General features: G+C 51.3%; 1 protein-coding gene and 1 long non-coding RNA gene across 6 annotated transcripts in view; one reads left to right on the forward strand and one right to left on the reverse strand.

Moving 5' to 3' along the window:
• Nucleotides 1-24,292, reverse strand: part of CDH22 (cadherin 22) — an 86,292-nt gene that overhangs the window by 25,303 nt on the left and 36,697 nt on the right. For 4 of the 5 annotated variants that reach the window (XR_004550061.1, XM_034066843.1, XM_034066844.1 and 1 more), the window contains exons 3-7: nt 21,490-21,784; nt 12,645-12,764; nt 3,041-3,208; nt 2,329-2,516; nt 1,309-1,562 (exon numbers count right to left, since the gene is read on the reverse strand). Coding sequence is in view for 4 of the 5 variants with exons in the window: in XM_034066843.1 (XP_033922734.1) it covers nt 1,309-1,562; nt 2,329-2,516; nt 3,041-3,208; nt 12,645-12,764; nt 21,490-21,784 (1,025 nt within the window). In the remaining variant the exon portion in view is untranslated. Of the gene's footprint in view, nt 1-1,308; nt 1,563-2,328; nt 2,517-3,040; nt 3,209-3,776; nt 3,914-12,644; nt 12,765-21,489; nt 21,785-24,292 lie in introns of those variants that run through there. The other variant, XM_034066845.1, reaches the window with a different exon arrangement.
• Nucleotides 2,171-22,966, forward strand: LOC115947474 (uncharacterized). Its single transcript, XR_004081400.2, has 3 exons — nt 2,171-2,412; nt 20,128-20,227; nt 21,368-22,966. It is a non-coding gene; the product is annotated as an uncharacterized lncRNA (long non-coding RNA).

Consider the following 24,292-nt stretch of genomic DNA (forward strand, 5'->3'; position numbering starts at 1 on the left):
GTGCAGAAAGACTGCACGCATCTGAAGAGCACAAGCCAACAGCCATGTGCTCTGGGAGGGCAACAAAGAAAGGAGACATGTAGCCTGAATGAAGAGGGCAGCCGCATGAGAAGGTGAGCAGAAGTACTTTGAGAACGCATCCAACAGACAGCACTGACCACTGCAAGTGCTGCAACACGCGCACGCAGTTCCTGGCATGCCAAGGCTAATTTCATTCACTTTCAACCTGAAGACAACTTGCAGCACCCAGCTTTGACACACAATACTCTCTGCAAGCTGCCAAGCATCTGTAGATGGCAGTTTGCCATGTCTAAATTCTTTTTTGAGCCTTATAAAGCATTTCAATCTTAATTTACATGAAGATCAAGAGATACCCCATACCCTACCTTGAACAAGAGCGTTATACATGGCTACACAGCACTGGAGCCTCAGCACCCCAAGCAGCTATGTGAGGACACCACTGAAGGGGATCAGTACTGTAACTGTGCCCTGCTTGGCCATGTCCTCCTCTATCCCAGTCTGCCACTGCCTGGGATGTGCTCCCTGCAGAGCTCTCAGAGGCGAAGACACTGCTGCCCTTTGAAGCGAGCCCACAGCTGTGCTGCTGGCACGAGACCACACGCTCTGGTGATGCTTTCCACACATTGAGGGCACCAGTTTTCCAGCCCAACTGCTCGTGACTCAGGCCAGTTGGCAGAGCCAGAAGCTGCTTTGTGCCTCAGGTAATAGCAGTTTAACAAGGTAACAATCTCTTTAGTCACAAATTAAATGGAAATGGGAAATGTCCTTTGCTGATAAGCTGCTACCTGGAGTATATCCCCTGCCTAAATATAAACTCCTCTGATCTTTGATCCCTGCACACACATGCACACACAAGCACACACAGCAGAGCTGTGGCTCTTCATCTCCCAAGCCTCACCTCATTTGTCACCCTCCATCACTGCCTCCTGCCACTGCTGGTTCCTCCCCTGGCTGTGTCAGGCATCCACAGCAGACATCTCACTGTCAGCAGTAAGAGCGTGCTGTCTCCCCCCTGCCACCCTCACCAACACTCCCTTGCCACTCACACACCCGTCACTGGCAGTGGTGTACCCGTCACCTGCGAGAAGGATGCTCTCGCCACGCACAGTCTGCCACTCACCTGCCAATGCCTGTCCCACAGGACACTCGCAAGCTCGGCCACGTGTGCAGCCCTTGTCACTTGTCACCCACACTGCCCCCTCCCAACATCACCTCCCTCGGCCCCCAGGCTATGTGTATCCCTGGCAGGCCACTCCATGCCCACCGGGCTTTAGGCGGCTGCTTTACCGGACAGGACGATTTGCGGTGTCTGGGTCTAGGGCAGTGACCACCCCCACGACAGAGCCAATGTGTGCATCCTCCTGGACCTCCATCAGGTCAGAGAGGGGTCGGAACTCAGGGGGCTCGTCAACGTCCAGCACTGAGACCCGCACGATGGTCTGGTCCCGAAAGGTGCCCAGGTCCAAGAAGCGTGGGTCCACGAACTTGTTGAGGGCCTCCAGCACAACGGTGTGCACCTTTTTCGACTCGTAGTCAAGAGGCTGGGACAATAGGAGGGGGTTAGCCAAACCCAGGCTGTGGGGATTCCCTTCCACCACCAGAGACACCATCAAAGCCACCCACTCCCCCAGCCCAAGCTCCTGCTGTGCCCACACCGAGGGGGCAGGAGGAAGCCTCCAGCCTGCTCCCCCCAGCACAGTGTCCAGGCTGCGGGCAGCCAGGATTCACTGGGAAGACAGCACAGTATGTGCTGCCAGGGGGTTTTGGTCATTAATCACCCTGCTATTATTTCCCCAGGGGATCCGAGCTGAAAGCAGTGGCCTTGGTGAACAATCATTCTTCCATGCCTGCATCAAGTATTTGCTTGACTGCTTTTTTGCCACCAAAACCAGAGGTAGTCAAAGTGCTGTTGGTCAGAATAGGAATTGGGTGGGCACATTTCTCCCCTCACAGATGCTATCAGTGACAACTGTCAGCACTCCTCTCTATAACCCCACAGAGAGCTTCACCTATTGCAGGGCTCCCTCTGCTACCACCCAGGGAGCCCTGGGCAGGCTCCAGCAGGCACTGCCCTGCTGCTTCTGTTCAGCCTCTCCTCCCACACACAGGTCTGCGCTTTGCAATCCAGGCAGAACAGAGGCAGGTCTCTCCCTGCATCTGCAAGCACAAAAATTCAACTGCTACTGCAGTTGAGGAGCAGAGGAGCGTTCGTTTCAACTCAAACATAGCAGCAAGAGCTCCCAAAGGAAAGGGTCCTCCTAGAGATCTGTGCCCTCCATACCCAGCCAAGCTTTCCTCAGCTCTCACCTTCTGCACTGTGATGACAGCCTCTTGGGTATTGCTGTCTGTGGTGACTTTGAACATCTCCACTGCTTCCTCATCCTTCACCTGGTAAGTCATATCCGTGTTCTCCCCGATGTCTGAGTCCTCTGCCTTCACCCTCCCAATAGCTGTGCCAACAGGGGCAGTTTCAACAACACTGAACTGATACATCTCTGGAGCAGAAAGAGATACCAGGGTCACTGATTCTGCCTTTGACTCCCCCTTGCCTCCAGACCTCTCTGGGGGCAACGTTGGACTACGAGGGCTGCCCAAACTCTACCAGTGCCTATAGTCCAGAACGCCCTACCAGGAGAAACACATACCCCAGCCAAAACCAAGGGCTGAGGGAAGACAACTGGGAGCACTGATATTTCAAGGTGCTTGGTGAAATAAGGGCTGATTTCTCCAAAAGGACAGTGCTCTGCAATTGGTGTTCTCTGATTCTTTGCAAGCTTTACTATTGCAAGATTTACCATTGGAGCTGCCCCTCCACCTCACTGCCAGGCAGGGACATATTCAGACCCAGGCAAGGAGTGTGTGCTGTGGTACCTTGGCATTGCCTGCAAGCAGCATGAGTGGCCAGGCTGGTGACCCTGCAGATATGTGCCAGGCTGTGCTGGGAGCTGAGCGCCTGCCCCACCACCCCCAGCAGGCAGGACCAGGACCAGTGCTCACCCCCACTGCTGTCAGGACTTACTCTGCGGGAAGCGTGGTGGGTTGTCATTAACATCGGTGACTACGATGGTGACTGTGGTGGAACCGGACAGGCCACCGAGCTGTCCCGCCATGTCCGTTGCACGGATCACCACCTCGTACCGGTCCTGTGTCTCACGGTCCAGGTCAGCCACGGCTGTGCGGATCACACCTAGAAACCAGCAGGACAGTGTAAGCATGGGCAGGTGGCAGAACATCTGCAGACACAGATGGGGTGAGGCTAGAAGGGGCCACTGGAGATTACCCTGTCCAAGCCCCAGCCCTGAACAGGATCAGCTGGATTTCCCAGCCTCTGCATATGCCAGATGTTCCAATACTTCACCAGTCTTTGTGGCCCTTCCCTGGACTCACTCTGGGCTGCCCATGATTCTTACATCTGGCAGCCCAGAACCAGGCACAGCACTTGGATCATCTCACCAGGGCTGAGCAGAAGGGACGAGTGACCTCTCTCCACTGCTGGTGATGCTCTTCCTAACACAGCCCTAGGTGCTGTTGCTGTCTTTGCCATAGGAGCACATTGCTGGCAGCAACAAAGAACATCTGCTGGACGCCGGTGCAAAAGGGAGCAAACCCTTTGCAGCCTTCACAGAGATCACGTAAGCAAAAGCTGACTGAAGGAAGAGAAGGGCTCTGGAGAGAAGAACAAGCCCAGGGGCTTGTCAGCCATGCAGAAACATCCTGAAAATCCCCCAGAGCCCAGGCATGGCCTCGGGTCCAACCTGACTCCAGCAGGTCTTTGCAATGGGTTCTCAGGTATGTTGCATGAAAGGTTCTGACTGCTGCTTCCATTGCAGTAGCTCTGACTGGGTTAAACTACAGCTCAGAGGAGGTTTGTTTCTCCAGGGAGGCTGGTGAAGGATTGGTGGGGTCAGGAGCATGAGAACTCACCCTAATATGGGGCTGCACTGGGGCCAGCCTCAAGGCTTGCACAAAAAGGCTGCGTAAAAGCCCAGGCTGAGTCACAAACCCCTTTGGCACAAATCTGCTGCAGCAGGAGCCAGGCTTGCTGCAGAATAGAACCTGCCCAAGCTCCATCGCATGGGCTTCTGTGGCCCAGGCACCTCGTCTGACCAGGGACACCGTGTTTCCAAAAGTCTGTCTGCGCAAAACCCCTCATTTTCACACGTCCCCTTCCGTTAAGGGGACCAGAGATGATGTTCATGCAGTGCCAGAGAATGCACTAGAGCCTGTAAAGCTGAACAAAAAATGTCTGGTATCTTTGTACTCGTTATGAAATTCAGTCTCTTAAAAAAGTGCTTGTAGGTCTCAAGTATTCATATGGGCTGGGGGGAAACCACCAGGACTGAAACGTAAAGGAATGTAAAACAAGAAACAAAGGGTAGTAAGCCCCAGAAAATGCCGTGAATGGCAAAAGTTACTACTGCCCAGGAGTGGTTCATTTACATTGAAACAAAGCAGAGAAGAAATATTTTGAGAATGAAAGAAACGGCTCTGCCCTCAGGTGGCACCAGGGGCACACATGAGTGCAGGCATGGTTATTAGCGGCACATTCCCACTCTCCTATATCAGCATCACCCCAGAACAGTAGGAATCAGCCTAAAATCCCCTCCAGCTCAGTTTCTTAACAAAGACTTATACATTGGTTTGTGTTTCTGTAATTGCTCTCTCTTCCAGGCTTTTCTGTTTAACTACCAGCTTTACCTCCTCCTGCTGCGAACCGCAGAAGCCGTCTTTGCTTTCTGTCACCAGTAATCCTGCCTGGTGCCAGGGAGGCCGCGGGAGGGGATTGGGGTGGCCTGGCTGTGCCATGTGGGTCTCCAGTGAGGGGCCTGGACGGAGGGAACACTTTGCTCCTCCCTTGCCAGGGGATCAAGGCCCCTGCTCTCAGCAACTTGTATTTGCTGAGGTGCCCCAGAGCAAGCGATGGTGGAGAAGTGCAGCTGCCCAAACCGCCTGGCTCAAGGCAGACACTGGGAGAAGCCTCCAGCACAGCCTGAGCTCAGCGGAGGGCAGAGCTGGGTGCCAGCAGGCTGCAAGGAGGCAAGAGGTGGCTGGATGCCAGCCGGCTGCCACTGCTTCCCATTCATGCGTGATGCTGTGCCCTGCTGCCCGCGGCTGCGGGTGGACGGCTCATGCCCAGGAGCCACCGGTGCTGTGTCCCAACAGCAGCCAGAAATACCACTGAGCCGGGAGGATGGAATTTCCTCCCCTTTGCATGACATTGCAGGTGCAGCAGGGTCTGGCAATATTGTTTTGGAGATATTTATCTCTCCTTGCTTCCTGAAACTAGCAATTATCCCAATGATTATCATTGTTAGGAATTATTATAGAGACATAACCACTGTTTCAGATCCTTGCAGTTCCCCCACCCAATTTCACCCAGCTTCCCTTGTCCCTCCATCATTTTAGTCTGTAATTACCTGGACTCCCACTGCCTTCCATCACATGCATGGAGGGGCTCCATCTCACCACCCACCTCTTGAGCACTTCCAGGACCTGCCTGTTCACGCATTCTCAGCCCATCTCTTGCTCAGCCTCTGGCACACAGCACAGAGCAATGCAGAAGTGCTGCAGGGAGCATCCCAACCCCTCCATAGGATGACAGCAGGTGTTCATCCGGTGATGGAGCCTAGGGTTTGCACTGGCTCCTTTATCCCAGTTCTGTTCAAGGGAAGGTGTTTGACCACAGTCCCACTCCATGTCATCCAAAGGACCAAGGAAGCACACCAAGGGAGAGATGAACATGTTTGCAGGCACAAGTCCCAGCAAGAATCTCAACCTCCCCGTCTGAGCTCAGGCAGGACTGGCCTCGCCCAAGCACCCCAGGCTGCACAAGACTGGCCTCAGCTGGTCATGCATACAGGCTTCTACTGTCACTCCACTATGAATGCAAACACATTATTTCTGGGTAAGCACTATCTCATTGAAATTTAAGCAATTCTGTTAATTAACAGGGTCTGAAGCATTTTATAATGAAAATGATTCATGTCAGCACAATACTGATGAATTGGGATGAGAGAGAAAAAGCTCATGCATTCACCAAGGCTGTAATGACTTAACTGAGCTGCTCGTAATGATATAGCTCATAATACACCATGCAAGAAGATGGGAGGAAAGCACTCAGGTGCTTCCCAGAACACCTCCAAGGTCACCTGGCCAAGCAGGAGGCAAATCCATGCCATTTGGCTTGCGCAGAGCAGGACAAACAGCTCCAGTTCTTCTACTGGCACAAGGCAGACAAAATCCTTGCCTTTGGCTGGGGTGCAGGCTGTGAGCAGAAACCACATTCTGCCAAGATGCTGATTGCCCAGTCCATCCTGGAAAAGCAGAATCTGACACGGAGGAACTGCCCCATGTCCCAGGCCTCCAAGAACCCCAGTGGCTTTGTCACCAAGAAAGCTGTTCCCCCTAAAGCTGCATGGGCCACACCAGGTACTACCCTGAGTGTTGGCTCATTTTGTCTTTTAGGCTGAGGTACCACTTATCCTTTCCTGGCGGCCCTGACAAATGAGGGTCTCCAAACGCACTCCACACCAGTTCCTTGATTATGGCACTGTGAGTGCTGCCATAAACACCCACCAGCAGCAAACTCACCTGGTTCCACCTCCTAGAGCAGCATAGCCTCTGCTCCCAAAACCTGACCCGCAAGGACTCTGCAAAGCAGCAGCAAGTGATGGTGACGGACCTGTCCTCAGGGGACAGAGACACAAGAGACAGGGACCTCCACTGCTGTACGAAGGGAAAAGCCCTTCTTATCCTCTCCCAAGATTCACCTTCTTTCTGGCCAGTACAACTGCCAAGCTTTGTCCTTCCCAGACGCTGCTGACAAAGCAAGAAAAACCTCCAGCTCAGACTCATCTCCCTAGCTCTTGTCAGCATCTGTTATAGTTGAATAATAGAGACACATGGTGGCATACCCTTTGGTACAAGGTACATGTGACTTTCTAGCATGATCCAGATTAATCAGTATAATTACTAGGCAAGCGGACACTTACAGCACTACATAAATACCATCAAATCTGCTCAAACTGCAGATACTCTTTGGGTGATAAAACCAAAGCAGGACAAAGCATTCAACAGGCAACTGACTTCCAGGAACCCCATCATTATGGGCTTTGCTCTGCTCCCAGATAATTCCAGCTCAGATGTCACCACATCTTCAGAGAACCTCTGGACAAGGCTGCTTCCCACTGAGGGCAGTCAGGAGAAACATGTTCCTGCTACAAAGCATAAACCAATAAAGTCATGGAGAGGATGTATCCTCAGGAGTCCACTGGTCCAACTACAGCTCAAAGCAGATGGTCTTCAAAGCAGATGAGATTACTCAGGACCACATCCAGTCAGGTTTTGAGTATCTCCAAGGATGGAGATGCCACCTTCATGATGACAAGCTGTATCTTCCTGCCTTTTGTGTCTTTTTACTGTGCACGCCTAAGAGTCTGGATCTGGCTTCTCCATCCCCTCCTGTTCAGCTGGATAAAACAGATTCACTCCTCCCAGCAGCCCAGTCAGTTAAAGCAAACAGATCTCTGCCTAAGCACAGGGGTGGGAAGGCACCTGCCAAACAGAGTGAAGACCCCTCACCTGTGCCCAAGCCTGCAGGGATGTAGGAATACCAATGTACCTGCATAGACACGAGCACTGCTTAAGGCAGACATCCTGGAGGAGGGCAGCTCACTGCAGGTGGGATCTTAGCCCCAGAAACCAGCACTTCATCTGCCCTGGCTGGTGGAAGGTTCAGGACTCTTCAGCAAATAAGGTACAGGGCTGAGGTCCAGAAAAGGAACATGGTTGCATCAGCATCATCAAACTAAACAGCAAAGTTAATTGGAGGGGTGTGGAACTGCACAACTGTTGTGGCTGAGGAATGCTGCAGCCTGCGGGTTTCTTAATGCAGGACCATTCATAGCAGGTGGCCAGTCCTTTTCAAACCACTGTTCCTTAGGTCCTAGGGAGTTACTGCCACTGCCCTGAGAGAAGGCATTTGTTCCTGGCTGGAATTAGCCTTGCCCATGGCAGCAGAGGCAGCACCCAGGAGAGGCCCCTGCAGAGCTCTGAGGGATGGGCCAGCACACTCACCCTTCCTTTGTCCCTTCTTTTGAGCTAAATCCTTTGCTATTTACTATTAATTCCCACTGCACATTGGTAGATACCACTTAATTTCCTCAAGATGACCAAACATACAGTTTGGCCCCAAACAAACTGAAGCTCCTTCACCAGTCTCCAAGCAGGACTGTTAACATTCAGTCTTGCTAATAAGAGCAATCCCTTTTAATAAGTGTGGTTTCTCTGCAGCCTCTCATTGCCTATCCCGTGTCCCTTTGCACTGCCCTGCTGAATGAGCTTCTGGGATGGGCACAGACCTGCATAAACCCATGAGTGCACACAAATATGCACATATAATATCTGTTTCCAGGCACCAAGGAGCATTTTTAAGAAACTGGCAGAGAAACATGTTCCGCCTCCACAAATACGACAGTTGCTCAGCCCAGTTCAGCATGCAGCATGCTCCCAGCAACAGCTCCTCTCCCAGTCTACCCCCACCACCCTGGGACAAGGGCTGTGATAAGTCTCGGAAGAGGGCAAGGCTGACAGGCAAAGATGAAGCAACTAACGACTGCAAACAAATAACCATCAGCTTCATGCCAGCAGGCCAGTACTTCTTGTCCTGCTCTGCCTGGCATAGGTGTCTCTAAGTCCTCAGCCACTGTCTCCAAATCAGGAGACAGGCTTTAGAATGCAGGCACTGTGTTAAGTACTCCTAAATGCCAAACTGCATTTCAATTAGCCTTCAGAGTCCTTCTGCCTTTTCCCTGCCTACAGGAGGATGACAGATCTTAAGAACCATTTCCTTTCAGCAAAAAAGCAAGATTCCCCTGCACTCTCCCACACTGACAAACTGGGTTTTAAGGGAAGCACCAAATATCATGAGGCCTAGGACGTTACCTGCTGCGATTGTTCTGTAACAGTCAATATCCTTGCAAAGGGATGAACAAGGTCTTCTGGGTGTGGAGTATTTCCAGGTTTGCTCCTGAGGCTGTGGGCAGGGACTACAGGCAGCAGCCAGTCTCCATGCTGGCCAGAGATGAGAAAGGGCATTACAAAGAACATGGGAACAGATATGAGCAGCACACGCAGCTACCCACCAAAGAAGAGGTCTGCACCCATAATGGTGAATAATCAGCAGAGGTACAGAGTGTGCAGGGTGATATAAAACAATATGAAAAATTGGCCTGCAAATTTAAGTTCACACTTTCTCATGTATAACTGCACAGGGAGTCACATTCTCTCTGTGCCTGTCTCAGCATCTGAAGAGTGCAACTTAGAAGGATCTTGGTGATGATGGGCTTCCTGGAGCTAGAATAGGAACGAGAACTAAACCTCCTGCCCCACATCCTGTGGGGCAGAGCTGGGGCTCCTGGCCACCCCGTGCCTGCCACAGCAGTGAGCTGCAGGGGAGACATGGCTCTGTGCAGTCACACCGCAGTGCCCACACCAGAACCAGCATCCACCACCACCAGAACTGGCTGTTTCCCAACAGAAGCAGCATAGCACACGTATATGCTGGCTGCTGTAAAAGCACATCCTCCTCCAGCAGCAACAGGACAGCCACAGGCAGTGCAATGCAGCTTTCCTGCTACAAAGAGCAAGCAAAGTTCAGCTGCCCACTACTGGCAAACTGAGAATCAGTGAGGAAGACAGCACAAAACCAAAATATGACAAATACCTGCAGGCTCTTGCAAGAAACCTAGGGGATATTCTCATAGCTGGCACAGAAAATCATGCCTCCAAAGTCTGTGCATGCAAAGCTCCCCACTCATACACCAAAAAAGCCAGTCAAGACCTTCAATCTGTGCAGGGTAAGTTCTGGGACCTGATTTGTGACACACAACATAAGCCCACAGGCTGTTTCACTGTCTCACTGTTTCACTGAAACAGTTCTCAAAGCATGAGAGAGAGTGGTTGGAGTATATGAAAAATAAAAGCTCATATGCCACAGCTGGGCTTTTTTTTTTCACCATCATTCAACACTGCAGAAACTGGAATCATCCTCCACAGCTTTGTGGACACCAGCAAATGCCATGCTACAGATCACACTATTCTAATGGTGCCGTTTAGTTGCTCATCTCCCTCCAAAAAGATGTCAGACACTATGGGAATTCAGAGCTTATTGAGTGGTAAGACCTGCCATAGCAGGGCATCCAGATGGTTTGGGTATGCCTTTGAAAGTCCCATCAAATCCAAAATTGCAGCTGAATACTACAGCTAGTAACATCCAAGAACAGGAGACAAACTAAGCAACCTACACACAAACCATATCCTGTACCACACCTGTACATGCAGCATCCATGCTATGAAGGACAGCTCAGAAAGAACTGACTGTAAAAGCACAGAAGGATGAGACAACCTGTGCTGGAAGGACTTAGGGGCTTAGGCAGTGTGCAAGGGGCACATGCATGTATGGACCTGCAAGAAAAGGCAGAAAAAGAGATCAAAACCAAAAAGGGAGAACAAATTGTTCTTCATTACCATAAATTATAAGAAATATAACATGCCAGGTTTTTATGGTTCTTTTTTATGGCTATAAGTAACAACGGTGGCTCTGAGAGCACCCATGCTGCTGCTACAGATAATTAAATCTTACACTAAGGGCAGAAGCTGGGCCACCCAGGTCAGTCCAAGCAGGATTCCCATGTGGAGCACTAAAAACCTATTCAAGAGTGGGAGCAGGATGGGATTTGCTTGGTGGATGTGCTAGCTCTGGCCAGCACCAGAGACATACAATGAAAAGTCCTCCCTGGCAGCACCAGCCCTGTCCCTGCTGTCCCCTGTGGGACACAGAGCTCACGGCAGGCACGAGGCCATGGACAGACCAGCGTGCTGCATCTGTGCAGCACAGGCGAGCAGTCTCCAAAGGTGGTATTAGCTCAGACATCACCAAAGAGTCAGCCCTGATACCTGCTTTAACAGGCAGATACTCTGGGAACAGATGTGCTCCAGAGGAGCTGAGGACTCTTCTGCAGACTTGTCAGCAGTTTTGCCTTTATGAATCACAAGCAAGTAGCACAGTAAATCAACCCCCCAGTGTATGCAACAGACAGCTTGAGAATTAAGACACAAAAAGTCAAGGAACCAAGAAGCTTGGATTCCCAGGGTGACATTAATTCTCACCACAGTCCCACAGGGCACATTTTAGTTTATGCCTTAATACAGAGCATTAATGTTGATGCAGAAAACTGAGCCTCTGCACGTCCCAGCTTGTGCATTTTGCTCCCAGTGGTCCCTTGTCATTCTAGCAGCCAGGCTTCCATTCACACAAAGCTGTCTCAGATTAACAGGATCTCACATGCACCTGAATTTTCAGTGTTTAGCAAATTGCTCATCCATCCTCCCAGCCCAAAACCAAAGCAAATCTGTGAGCAAAGAAAGCCAAGGGGCAGCAGCTTCTGGGCCAGCACTGGGTACAGCCCCAGGCTGCTTCCTGTGGGCTCTCCCCACTGCACCAGCCTGTCCACACAATGAATCTTCCCCTGTGTGCCCCAGCTTTGCTGTCAGGCATGCTTAGGAGCACCCAAATTTGAGCCTTTCACCCACTGTAGGTAGGGCTGATGGCACTGACAGGGCTGAGACTGGCTTGCCCATGCCACCTGACCAGTTTGCAGGGGGTGCGTGGCTCTACACTGATGCAGAGGCTCAGGCACACGTACCCTCCTCACACTGTCCTTACACATAAGCCTCCCAACAAGTTTCACTGTGACTTACATAAAAACATCTATTAGGCATCTATCACACAGGACAGCCTGACAGACATTTACTTAAGTCCAGGTGTTGATCTCAGTCTATGCCAATAGGGTGGGAGACACTTTGCTGTCCAGCCTTCCAACAAGACCTGCAGCTACCCAGCAGTGCTTGTCCTTTGACAATTTTTCATTAAATTGTGGGTACTTTACTACATGCTTTGTGCCTTAAATACCTCTTATTAGCATTTGAGTGCCTTCCCTCAGAAAGCTTGCAAGGCTCCCATTAAGGGTAATGAGAGTCACACTCCTGGGAGGCAAGGAGAATATATACCCCAGCATCTCCTGGTTATGGCCTACTCTAACCAGTATGTCAGAGCATCATCTGCCACAGATTTATTACAGAGGCATTTTACAACAGGCTCTATTATAAGTTATTAAGGAATGGAGCAGCTTCTACTGTTCTTTCATTAAATATTAATAGAACATTTATAAACTGATCCTTAATTGAAAGTGTTACCTTTAATCAAGGCCCTGGGGATAGTGATGCGGCCTTTGGTAAGGCCCCTCTGGTAGTATTAAAACCTTTCACATGGAGATTTGATGTGCTTGTGGGTGCAGTCCTGCTCTGGGCACAGCAGCTCTGGCCAGTGCAGGCACAGTCAGAGCAGGGGGCTGGCAGCCTCAGGTCTTGCTGCACAGTGCTGCCTGCTGCAGGCTCTGCACCCAGCAAGGCAACAGCCTGTGGGGTGATGTAGCTTGCTCTTAGCACCCAGTAATGCCTGTGCCATGAGTACCCCAGCACCAGCGGTTCTCACATTGCCATGCACATCACATGCAAGGCACGTGGCTGCAGTCTGGTGCTCTGAGCTGGGTGCTGCTGCTCACCTGTTTTACTGTCCACAGTAAAGTGCTGCTCACCCTCCAACACACTGTAGACTACCCGGGCACTGCTCCCGTATGTGGGGTCATCAGCATCAGATGCCATCACCTGCATCACGGAGGTGCCTGCAGCAGGGACAAGGAGGAAAACAGTGTCAGGGAGGAGGGGAGAAATGTAACACGAACCTCCAGGCCAGGGGCTGGCAGAATGGCTGAGCAGGAGCCAGCACTGATCACTCACACATGCTGATGGAAATGACCAGCTGAGTGCAAACGCAGCATTGCTTCCCTGCAATTGCCCCAGAGCCAGGCCTCCAGACACTGCTGCAAATGCCCCTTTTGTCCTGCAGAATGGCAGGAGGGAGCAGGGGCTGCTGTATAAGCAGGACTTGCTCTCAAGGAGATCACTGGTCTGAACAGCCAGCAGCTTTTCTCGTAGCAGACTTCTGCTGGACCATCTAGGAAGGAGCTGGGGATGAGATGTTACCACCACAGCTGCCCCTTTCCTGCCAACACTGAGTGACACTGTCACCTCCAGCCCATAGGGCCTGATCCACACCGAAGCACCACATATCTGCAGCAGATGCATCACAAAGGGACAACATCCATGGGAAAGGAAAGACTTTCACTTGCCCAGAGCCAGACACAGCACCACGTCCTCATGCTCTACACGTAGCAGGGCAGGAGGACTACAAATTGGATAAAAGTCCATTGAATGTCTGCAATTAAGTTATTGATTTTCAATGCTGCCTCATTAAACTGGGTGCTTCACTCCAACTGTCCCTGTGATGGCTTTAATTTGACATCATGCTCAATCTGGCAAACGCAGGACCCAGGACATGGGAACAGGGCCAAGAGCAAAGGGGCTAAGATCTACAGAGACAGCAGAAGCAAGGAAGGAGGGGAAGCCTTATCCTACCTACACACACCTCTGAGAAAAGAGATTGTGTGACCAAAGACCTGTGACAGGCTACCCAGTTCAGCCTCTAGCACCAGCCTCAGAGCATCCCCACCCTACAGGTCAAGTGCTGGCACTGGTTACCTCCCTGCTGGGATGACGTACAGGATGGGAAGAGCCCGGAGCTGCTCCTAGGAAAGATGAAACCAACTGGGAATCTCCCTGCTGCAAGATACTGCCAGGACCAGGAGCTGACAAGGCCAGCAAGGAAGCTGGTAATTTGTAATGGACAAGATCTGACAGCAGTGATTATAGTCACAAGGAAGGTTTTGCTTCAGAGATGCCTCCAGGACACAAGACCAGCCCAGACTGAAGGGGCCAGGAGAGAGCACTTCACAGCTCACACTGCTTCATCCAGCAGCTCTGCCTCACACACCTCCTAAGGCTGATGTGCAACCAGCTGAGGATCGGAGGTACCACACTGTGGACCAGAAAACCACCTGTTCTTCAGTGCATCCATCCATATGCTGCAACGACAATCTCACAGGCTGATCTTGGCTAGACCTGTGACATGAATAACCCAGAGCAAGGCATACTACTAGTTGTCAGGGTCTGCGTCTAGACCCATTACATCCCCAAACACCAGAGGTACACACAAAGTCAGGAGTGGTCACGTCTCTGTGGGCAAAAATGGAGCTGGAACCATGCAAATGGAGGATGAGGAGCCCTATTCCTGACCCTTTGTCTTCCCCTGTCAGGAGCCCACAAGTTCAGGGCTTGCAGGCAGCCTGGGTGCTTCTGCAGCAGCCCAGCCTGCTACTCAGGCAGAAGACAAGCCAGTGGAGATAGCGGTGCAGATGCAAGCAGCTGGGATGTACATGCTGCCCCCAGCCCATTTGCTTCTGATCTCCTGGAAAGGATGCTCACTGAAGGAAACAAGCAGTTACCATGGTTGCTTTACACTCTTCCTGGCCTCTCTCTCATCTTCTCAGAGCTGCAGCTCTGCTGATAACATGAGAATCCCCCTCATCGGTCTTCAGCAACAAGCTAGTTTGAATCAACTTATTTATGCTTTGCTGTCTCCAGTGAAGTTACAGTGCATCCCTGCCAGGCACATCCAGATTACACCACAGCTACACTAGCTCCCTGTCTTGCCAACAACTGTTAAAGAAATTCTTTTGCTGCATTTCCTCAAAAGGGTCTGTCCTGCCTCCTCCTCTCCTGCCTGCCATCATATAACTCCTTCAGCAAGCATGAGCCAAGGCAAATCATCCCACACCAGCAACTCCACTGCACAGCCCCTCATGGTATGTTTCTTCGGAAAGCTTTTGATCAGGAAGTGGAGAAGGAAGTGATCAGCAGGGTCTTGGAGCAACCCTCTCCCTGCTGTAGCGAAGCCCTGCTGGGGACAATGGGGGTGCCAAAGTCTGAGAATCACAAAAAGCACCATCTGCCCCTGGCAACAGGGAGGGCTCCTGCTGTGCCCAGCCTGGCAGCAACCAGCTGGAGTCCCTGCCCAGTGCCCACAGCAGCTCCTGCACCCATTGTCACCACAGGCAGAACCTTGCACAAACACCCCATGCCCCAAGGACCACTTCTTCTTGCCTGGGCACCTCAGAGGCAAGAGTCAGGAGATCCAGACTCACCCACAAGTACATGAGCCCATCAGAGTTCTTCACCTGTACACAGAATAACCTGCATCAGGACTTGTGCATGCAGACAAGAGCAGGTGCTCCAAGGACTATGCCACAGACATCTTTTCCAGCCATCTCAGTGCTGTCACCCCACAGGTACCAGCCCAATGATCATTAAGGAGGGGATCATTAAAAGTTTACAGCAGGCTCTGCATCTCATGCTGCTTCTCCCCAGATGAATTCACTCAATTGCATAATTCCCCTACCAAACAGCTCAAACAGCTGTCCTCCTTGTGTTCCAGTAACTCCCTGAACACTGCAAACTACAGCAGTGCAGAATCTAATGGGAGACAGGATCCCTGCCCACCCAGAAGTGAGGTTTAGTTGTTTTAAGCCATGCCCTTGACAAACCAGGTAGGTCCTGATCTCAGTTTTCCACAGAAGGCTGGGGACCAATGGGGTTACCTGGGGCTGCTGGGTACTCCCAAGCACTGGAGCAACAGGGCTGCGGGGCAGCAGATTCAGGCTCCAGGTATGAGCTGCAGGTCAGAGGCCAGTGCTTTCCACTCTAGTGCAAGGGGAAACCATGCAGCATGAAGAGCATGCAGCAAGGCATCCTCAACTGGAGGCAGCAGGATCACAGCAAAATGCCATTTGGCTGAAGCCAGCAGCCCTGAAGGTGATGAAAGGTCTGCCCATCCCCACCTCCTCTCACAGCATCTCATTAGCAGATGAGTGACAACAGCAGGTAGTTACCATTAACCCCACCTTGTGCCTTAACTTCTAGTCTGTGAAGATGCAATGCAGCCTGCTGAATGACACCTATAATGCGTCAGGAATCTAGGAGTCCAACTTTCCAGCATCCTCTCTTAACCCACATTTATACCTTTGCCACCCCTTCCTCCCTCCCCTTCCCTTTCAATGTGAAGAACAAAGGTCTTGAATTCCAGTTTATTCTGATCACCTCCTTCCTGTGGAGACAAGCCCAGGAATACTGGCTCCTACCCTGCTCTAAGCATAGCACTGCCCACAGCAAGTACAGCATGTACAACTTTTATTTAGTTCTCTGGTGTGTATCTTAGCCATAAAAGATATGACAAATAAAACCTAAACATCCATCGTGTACTGCATAACCCACCTCCCATAACCAGAAATCCTGAACTCATATCCAGAGAGATATTAGACATGTAAAATGAGACAGACCTCAGCTCATCCCACAGAACCAGGGGAAACCATACATTTTGCATAAAGATTAACAAGTCAGAGACCATCTCTCACTCTGCTGCTGCAAAAGGTGAGATCTGACACAACAGATCAAACTGGTTTCTCCCAGAGGAAAAGGGGGGCAAGACCCTCACTTCCAGAGCAAGCCTCCCTCTCAGCCCTGGGGCTGCAGAGTGGTGGGTGCCTGCCAGGCTGGGTGCTGGAGGTGACACCGGCCCTGGCCACCGGCAGCGCAGCAGGGAGCTGGTGGCAGGGCAGAGGCGCTCAGCAGCCAGCTCCAGAGGTGCCCGGCACTGCCCCGGGAGATGCCAGGATCGAGGAGCCTTTTGCCACAGCACAGTCCCAGGTCAGCCCTGCAGGCAGTGGCTCAGCACCAAGTGCCTTGGCTTGGATGTACGGGCGCAGAGCCCCTTTGAAACACTAATGTGTGCAGGACCCAGAGCCTTTGCAGCAGTTTCAGCCATTCACCTGCACACAGGAGGCTGATGGCTCCAAACCACTTACTGTGTCACTTGCTCCAAGCACATTTAGCTAAATGCTGATAGATGGCATATCCTATAAAGAGGCCCTGCACTGAATCCACAAGCAAGCGTACAGAATCTGTCTCTTCCCCAGGGACAGAAGCACTCCAAGACTACAAAGAAACAAGCAGGTAGCAGGAAAAACCAACACTTGCTAAATTCGACCACCCCTCCTCAGCAAAGAGGAGTGAAGGGTGAAAAAAGGGTGAAGCCCCTTCCCTGGCGCAGGCAGGATCCTCCAGTTGCTCCGCAGAAAGCTGCAGGGCTACAGCCTGCACCTCCAGCTCAGACACAGCCCAAAGGACAACTCTACCCATGCTTAGAGAACCCCTTTCCACGCAGATCCAGCTAGCTCCAGGACAGCACATGGTCATTTCAGCCCTGCAAAATAAAAAGCACCCTGAGAGGAGTGCTTTGTCATACAAAGCCACACATGCTGGACTGATGCCCGAGTGCAGCAATCGGGTCTCAGGAAACCTGGTTGCTGTAGGGGCTGGAGGCAGCTGAGATTTTATAAACAATGCACCGTACGGCTTCTGTCTTGCCCCAGGACAGGCAGTGGCTGACGCACCCCAGAAACGAGCCAACAGGATATCAGGGAACAAAACAAACCAGGGCAGCTTAGAAATTACTGGAGCAGAAGTGAGTTTCTTGCAGTCTCAGGAACATCCTGACTTGGTAAAAAGCCAAATCAGACCCAGAGGAGATTCTGCAGAGCCCTCAAGCCCCACAGGAGAAGCTTGAGGGAGCTAACCTGGCTGTGGTGGAATTGCTAAAACATAGAACTATGGAAATACCCTTTGGGGTGTCTGGCCAGAGAAACCCATTGCTCAATGGACCCCCTGGCACCAAGCAGGTAAACGCGGCATCTTGGGGAGCAAACCCATGACCAAGTGCACTGCAGGAGAGGACACGGAGGACCCAAAGGCAGAGCAAGCCCCAGCTCCAGCTTCCTCCTGCTCCAGCAGCTCCCAGATGCACACAAGAGTTCCAAGCACTATCAAGAAAAGAAAAAAGCTCAGGTGCCTGCAAGCATCCTGGCTGCGGTGTGGAGATTAAACAATTTCTCTTCACAATAATCACTTCTGCATTCAGCCAGCTTTGTGCCAGAGCCAGGGCTTGACCCCAAGTTTCTGCCTGTACAGCCAAATTGTCTCTAATCTGGACTTGGTGCTACACAAAGAAATAAGGAGAGCAAAATGGCCCAAGGGAGGAATGATGTTCTGGTGAAAGGATGCACATTTCCTAGCACGTGCCTCACTCTGGGTTCTCCACGCACCCAAAACAGCCCAGAAGTGAGCTCTGGGCTACAACAGCACTCTGTGCAACCACCAGTGACATCTTGCAGGAGGCACTGTGTGCTGGATTTGGGCTCATTCCTGTGTGGCTCCAGTGCTTTGTGTGGGAGGCTGAGCACAGAGAGCCTGCTGCCCTGCTGCAGCTCCAGCTGCCTCGCTGCAGCCGCAGGTCAAACCTGCCTCCTATGCACCCTAAGAGCAGCATCCGATGCCTTTTCCTTGCTCTTTGCAGAGGTTTACAGTGAGTCTGGATGGGCTCATGGAAGACAAACACTGAAGCCAGCTAAACCCATGGAAACCACCCACAGCTGAAGAAATACCATAGCTGAAACTGATTGCTGGCTGGAAGAGTATTAAGAGGAGCATCACAGATGCTGTGTGTTGTTCGTCCTCCTCTGTAAGCATCCATTTTGGCCACTGTCAAGACAAGATCTTGGTACAAAGAGGCCTTTAGTCTGCCCTGACTTACTTTAATAGTCTCAAGCAGCACGTATGCTGTCCCTGCCAGACATGCTGCCCTGGCCCCAGGGCAGAGCAAGGGGCAGGTGTGTTGCAAAGCACTCCCAGCTTGTATCTGTACTGTATGGTTCTCTCACCCTATTATTCCCTCTTAGACACCAGGAAATCAGTTGACTTTCCCTCCCAATTAGTACTCCTTCATTATGCAAATAATGTCCTTTGATCTGCTCCTGCTGTCACAGAGCGGATCTGACCGTGTTTGTTTTATTTCTCTTTATGCCCCAGGAAGGCACTAGCTCTGGGAGCTGGCACTATGCTTTTGGCAGGGAATGGAGAGCTGTGGCTGATAGCTGCCATGGGTTAGAAGGAAAACCACCCACTTGGGCAACCCAAAGCACAAATCCCGTGCGGTATGGGATGGCAGGAGCACAGGAGGAAGAAGGAAGAGGCCACTCGTCACTTTTCAGACCTGGCCACCAAGCAAAGGCTGTCAGAGCAGCAGATATAGGGAACAAACAGCTCCCTGCAAACAAATTCCAAGCTAGAGAGTAGCCCCAGCCACTGGGGCGGGCCTGTCCTGGCCACTTCCCCAGCAAAGATCAGGAAAACATCTGTACTCAAATGGAGCAGAGAATAGGCATATTCACCAGCATGTCCACAGGCTTTGACCTTGATGTTAATGCATTAATAACCAATCCAAGCTCTGCCCGAGCTGCCCAGCCTTTCTTGGCCAGAGAAGATCACCTCCATCCACAGTCAGCAAGCCGTGCTCCCTGTTCACTCTTCCCAAGCTTCCTTATTTATGCTTTTGCAGGATGCCTCCATTCTGTCATTTGTGCTACCTGTTCCTGGGCAAATCACTGCTAAGCCAAGGGAGAACTGAGAGGAAGCTGGGGACTTGCAGCAGCAGCATGTGGGTACCCTCCAGGCTCTGTATTCATACTGCAGGGGACCACACAGCAGCATCATGCAATGATGCATGAAGCTCTCCCTGTGCTGTTGGATGGGCCATCTCCAGGGCTGAGCTGCTAGAGGAGCCCTTATGCTCCCTGGGGTGGCCAAGCTTGCCACAGGCAAACAGACATCAGCCTGGAAAGCAGAACAGGCTCATGGCTCCAGCTCCCCTGTCTGCGCATGCCGCTTGGTAGCACAGCCCACGCTGCTCACAGCACTTCTCTTTACTTTTAACTTCCAAGTATTTTAATTTGCAGGAATCACCTCCTTTCATGTTGTGAAACCGTGTTTCTCTTTCCCTCTGATCTCCAATTTTGCATAGAAACTGTCTCCTTTGATACGTCTTGTTCACATCAGTCTGATCAGGCAGCTCCATAATTGTTCGTGATTTTCAAAGAACCGGAATCCTTGTCTAATACTTAGAGTTGAGAATTCCTTCCTTTTTAAATGTTGTTCAAGCAAAATAGATTAATTTAATTTCTTTCTTCCCTCTGGGAACAGGATGCCTCCTGCTTTGCTGCCCACAAGCTGTCTTTCATTTCTCCAGGAGCACATGGCTGTAGTTCAAGAGGTCACTCTGACTTGGGAAAGGATTATGCAGGTAAACGGAACAGGAAGGAATGCTTGGGATACCTCAGGAGAGATTGTTCTCCATCTGTCCACTGAAAGCCAGGCAGTGGAAGCTCATCTGCTGTGGGCAATTTCTGCACGTCTGTAACCTGCTGGAGGCCATGCACCAGTCTTACAATATGCTGCATATCAACCATGGAGAGGCAGAGCTCCATCTTGAAGCAGCATAGACTGAGCATCCCCTGCTCTCTGCTCTCAGGATGCCTCCTCAGCTAGACCTGCCTGCCCAAGCACAGCAGGACTTAGCAGATTCACCTGACATCAGAGCCCCTCATGCAGCTCAGGCAGGCTGCCCCAGCCCCACCAGGGTGCTCCCCCGCCCCAGCTCCCAGGCACTGCCACGGTCCCCTCGCTGACTCATCCCTCGCTGACAGTGCTGGGGACCTGCCTTATCTTTGATGTCAGTCAGCCTTTCGCAAGCTGTCTCCTACCTCCATGCAGCCTTTGGAGAACAGTGATTTATAGTTCCCTGCCTGCAGCAAATGCTGACACATGCTCCAGCCAGTCAATGGGGGATAACTGATTGTCTGATGTGGATGGGAAATGGTGTGACATTCTTGGCAGCTCAGCAAGCCGGCCAGTCTCCGTCCACTTGAGCTGTGCTCAGCAGCACAGGAACCCAGCACCAGGCCAGCACAGAGAGCAAGGGCAGCAATGCTGCAGGTCATACATCACCCTGTACCCTTCCTGACACTGAGGTGAGTGCAGAGCTCACTGCCCTGCTCTGCCATGCATGGGGAAATGGACTTGTACAGCCGCATGGCACATGTCCCAGCCCAGCCCCTAAGCGGTTCAGCAAGGCTAATCACCAGTGGACTTAAAGATGCTGGTGGCAAGAGGATAGAGAAACACCACTCCAGCTGATCTGCACCACAGGCATGCAAGGGCTCAGCTGGTCTCTGTCCCCTCCCCTCCCGTGTCTGGAAGCGAGGGGGCTGTGCAAAACCAGGGTAAATGCCCAGTGGGCAGCTGGCTCTGCCATGGCCCATCCCCAGGGCACAGCTTAGGGCTGAGACTGAGCGCTCAGCCTCAGGCTGGCAATCAGCTCAGAGGATTTATTCACTTGTTTTCCCTAAGCCACCTTATTTATTTTTCCCTCTTGGTTTCCTAGCTCTGGTCTCATCTGGAATCCCTGGGATTTGGAGGCGGTTTTGCAGGGTGCAGCAGGCTTCAGGTTTGACAGGAGCGGCACACAGGTTCTCCAGCCCCCCTCCTCCCAGCCAGGAGACCTACCGATGGGGGAGAGCTCAGCCACGCTGCCGATGTAGGGCCCCTCCAGGAAGCGCGGCTCGCTGTCGTTGATGTCCTGCACCTTGATGATGAACTCTGACTCAGGCTCCAGTAACTGGTCCGTCTGCCGGTCGCGGGCCTGAGCCCGCAGCGTGTAGAAGGTTTTCTGCTCCCGGTCCAGGCGCTCAGTGGCATGGATGTCGCCTGTGATCTCATCGATGAGGAAGATAGTCCCTGCGCCCTCCCCGGAGATAGTGTACTTGATGGAGCCGTCCCCCTCATCCGAGTCTGAGTGGATCTGTCAGGGAAAGAGGGAGAGGGTAGGAGCAAGCTGGGGCCATGCTTGTACCCCTGTGGCCAAGACTGCATGATGTGGAGCCCATGGTGCCTGTGTGATGTCTGTCACCAGGGAGAGGCACAGAGCACCACCAACTCATGCCTGGGCATGGAAAAAGGCTCAATAAATTGGAACTTCAGTCCTACCTATGCCACCCATACACCTGGCAGATCACAAATCCTGCCAGTACCCACCCATACCACAAACCAAGGGACTAACCCACCACTGTGAGGTTCAGAGATAATGGAAGAGGTAAAGACAACTCAACAGCACCCCCAAAAAGGAAGCTTCCCTGTGGGCAAGGACTCCAGACCCCAGTGTGGGATCATCTCTCCCAGGCTGCACAAAGCAGATCAAGGTATAGAGGCAGCTCTCCACCAGCATCTGTTCTTACCTTCCAGCTCTGCCCCACCACAGCAGCTCTCTGCCTTGGGAGCAGTTGGTGGTGACAAGTCTCCCTGCTTGAGAGCTCAGGTACTCGCTGAACATCTGTATTGGGTTTATGTGGTAAGGCAACAGGGGAGTCAACCCATGATAACATCACACCCACAGCCCCCAACCCAAGCAAAGACTGCAGGAGAATGTGGCAAATCAGGCCCATGTTCAGGATGAAAAACAGGCCCTGTGGAAGATGCTTTTGTAGCCAATCTCCACTTCATTTTCTAATTAAAACAGTGTTTGAAATCAGGGAAAGAAAGGGTAAACAGCTCCTCACAGACCAGAAGCTGAGTGAAATCCAGGCCAGACATCCAGAGATAATTTTATTGGTGGCATTAAACTGAGTTATGAGGTTGTTACAATCCAGCCACTTATGAGAAATCTATTAACAGTAACTGGACAGGCAGAATGCATCATGACAAGAGAGCAGCATAGGCATTAATTGGGACAATCCGTAACAGGACAGGATCCTGGAAAGACTTCATCAATTGCTTTCATTTGCTTCCTAAAATTTCTGCTTAAAATGAGCAGTCGTGTGTGTGTGTGTGTGTGTCCCAAAAAAACCTGTCCATTAATCGGCTAATGAAATATGAAAATGTTTATGGGCCCTTCAATCTTCAAAACTGCAGTTCTATAATCCACCTTTCAGACATACAGCTCTACCAGCAAGAATTTATACCAGAGCTGCCTCTTTTTTACGATGCCTTCATTATATTTGTCTTGTTAGATACAGTTTATACATTTATTTCATGAGGGGCCCACACGTTAGACAATTCACTGCATTTTGCAGAACATTCACGTATTACTGCCCATGTTGAAACATCTGCCTGGAAAGGAGATCTTCACTTGGGTAGCTCACGGGGCTGAGCTCAGCACTCCTCCCTGGCTGCTGGAGTGCCTGCTGCCCCTCCACTTTATCATCCTCTCCTTAGTGTTCATTACTGTGCCAGGGATCAGTACGAAACCATGCGCCTGGTCTGCACAGCACAGGTAACAGAAACCTGCATTTTCCTACTGAACACCAGGCTCATGATTAATAATTAGGCCAGACATAAACCACCCAGCACCTCTTCCTAGAACCACACTGAGCTCTCAGCACATCCTCTTTACATGTTTGCTCATCACTAACTGCTTGGAGCAGACACCGGATCCCTGCAAACTGGAATGCTAGGAAGAAAAATGGATCCCAGGCTCAAGGGGCTGTAGAGATTGATTTACAAGGGAAGATTAAAAGAGCTAAATCTGTGCTGCTTGGCTGAACAACAACTAATGGGGGAGGGCTGGGTAACAGACTGCAGGCATCTGAGGGGAGATGCCACAGGCACAGACCACCACATCCAGGGCTGCTCTTGCCGCTACATCAGGCGGGTAAGGGAGCAGCATGCTCCCATGTAGGCCTGGAGACCCCATTTGCACCAGGCAGACCGTCTGCACCTTCCCCTAGCTGTACCCTGGTGTGCTGCGCCCAAGAATGAAGGGAATTCCCTGTCTGCAGCTCAGCTCCTCCGGACAAGAACAAGCATCCGCAGCAGCCAGGCTTGTCCAGAAGGTGGACAAAATGCTGATCTGTTCAGTTTGCTAAACAGGAAAAGAGCTTCCTTGTCCTAGAAGGCTTCAAGGGGGAATTTTACAAAGCCATTAATTACATACTAATAATTAAATCAAAATTAAACGTGAGCAGAGGTGCACATTCCTTATTAAAAACAATTAAACAGAAAGCACAGATACACAAATTAAAAATTACTCTGAGGCTGGAAGAGAAAGAAAATCAAATAAAAACTAGCCTGTAATAAAGGCACACTCTGTTTGCTCCAACTCCTAAAGCCTGAGTTCATCAATTTTCTTTAAATATTAGCAACTTAATTAAATCTGCTTTTTTCCCTTTAATCCTCTCCTCTATCTAAAATAGATCTGTCCACATGCAGAAGTTTGTAACTAGTGCTGACCCCATAATTCTATTTAAAAAACCCAAAGAAATCCACATTAAACTGACAGCAGCCTCGGGGGAAATTACGGTTCAGAGGATTAGCT

The sequence above is a fragment of the Melopsittacus undulatus genome, chromosome 10, assembly GCF_012275295.1.
Source record: "Melopsittacus undulatus isolate bMelUnd1 chromosome 10, bMelUnd1.mat.Z, whole genome shotgun sequence".
Classification (NCBI taxonomy): Eukaryota; Metazoa; Chordata; class Aves; order Psittaciformes; family Psittaculidae; genus Melopsittacus; species Melopsittacus undulatus.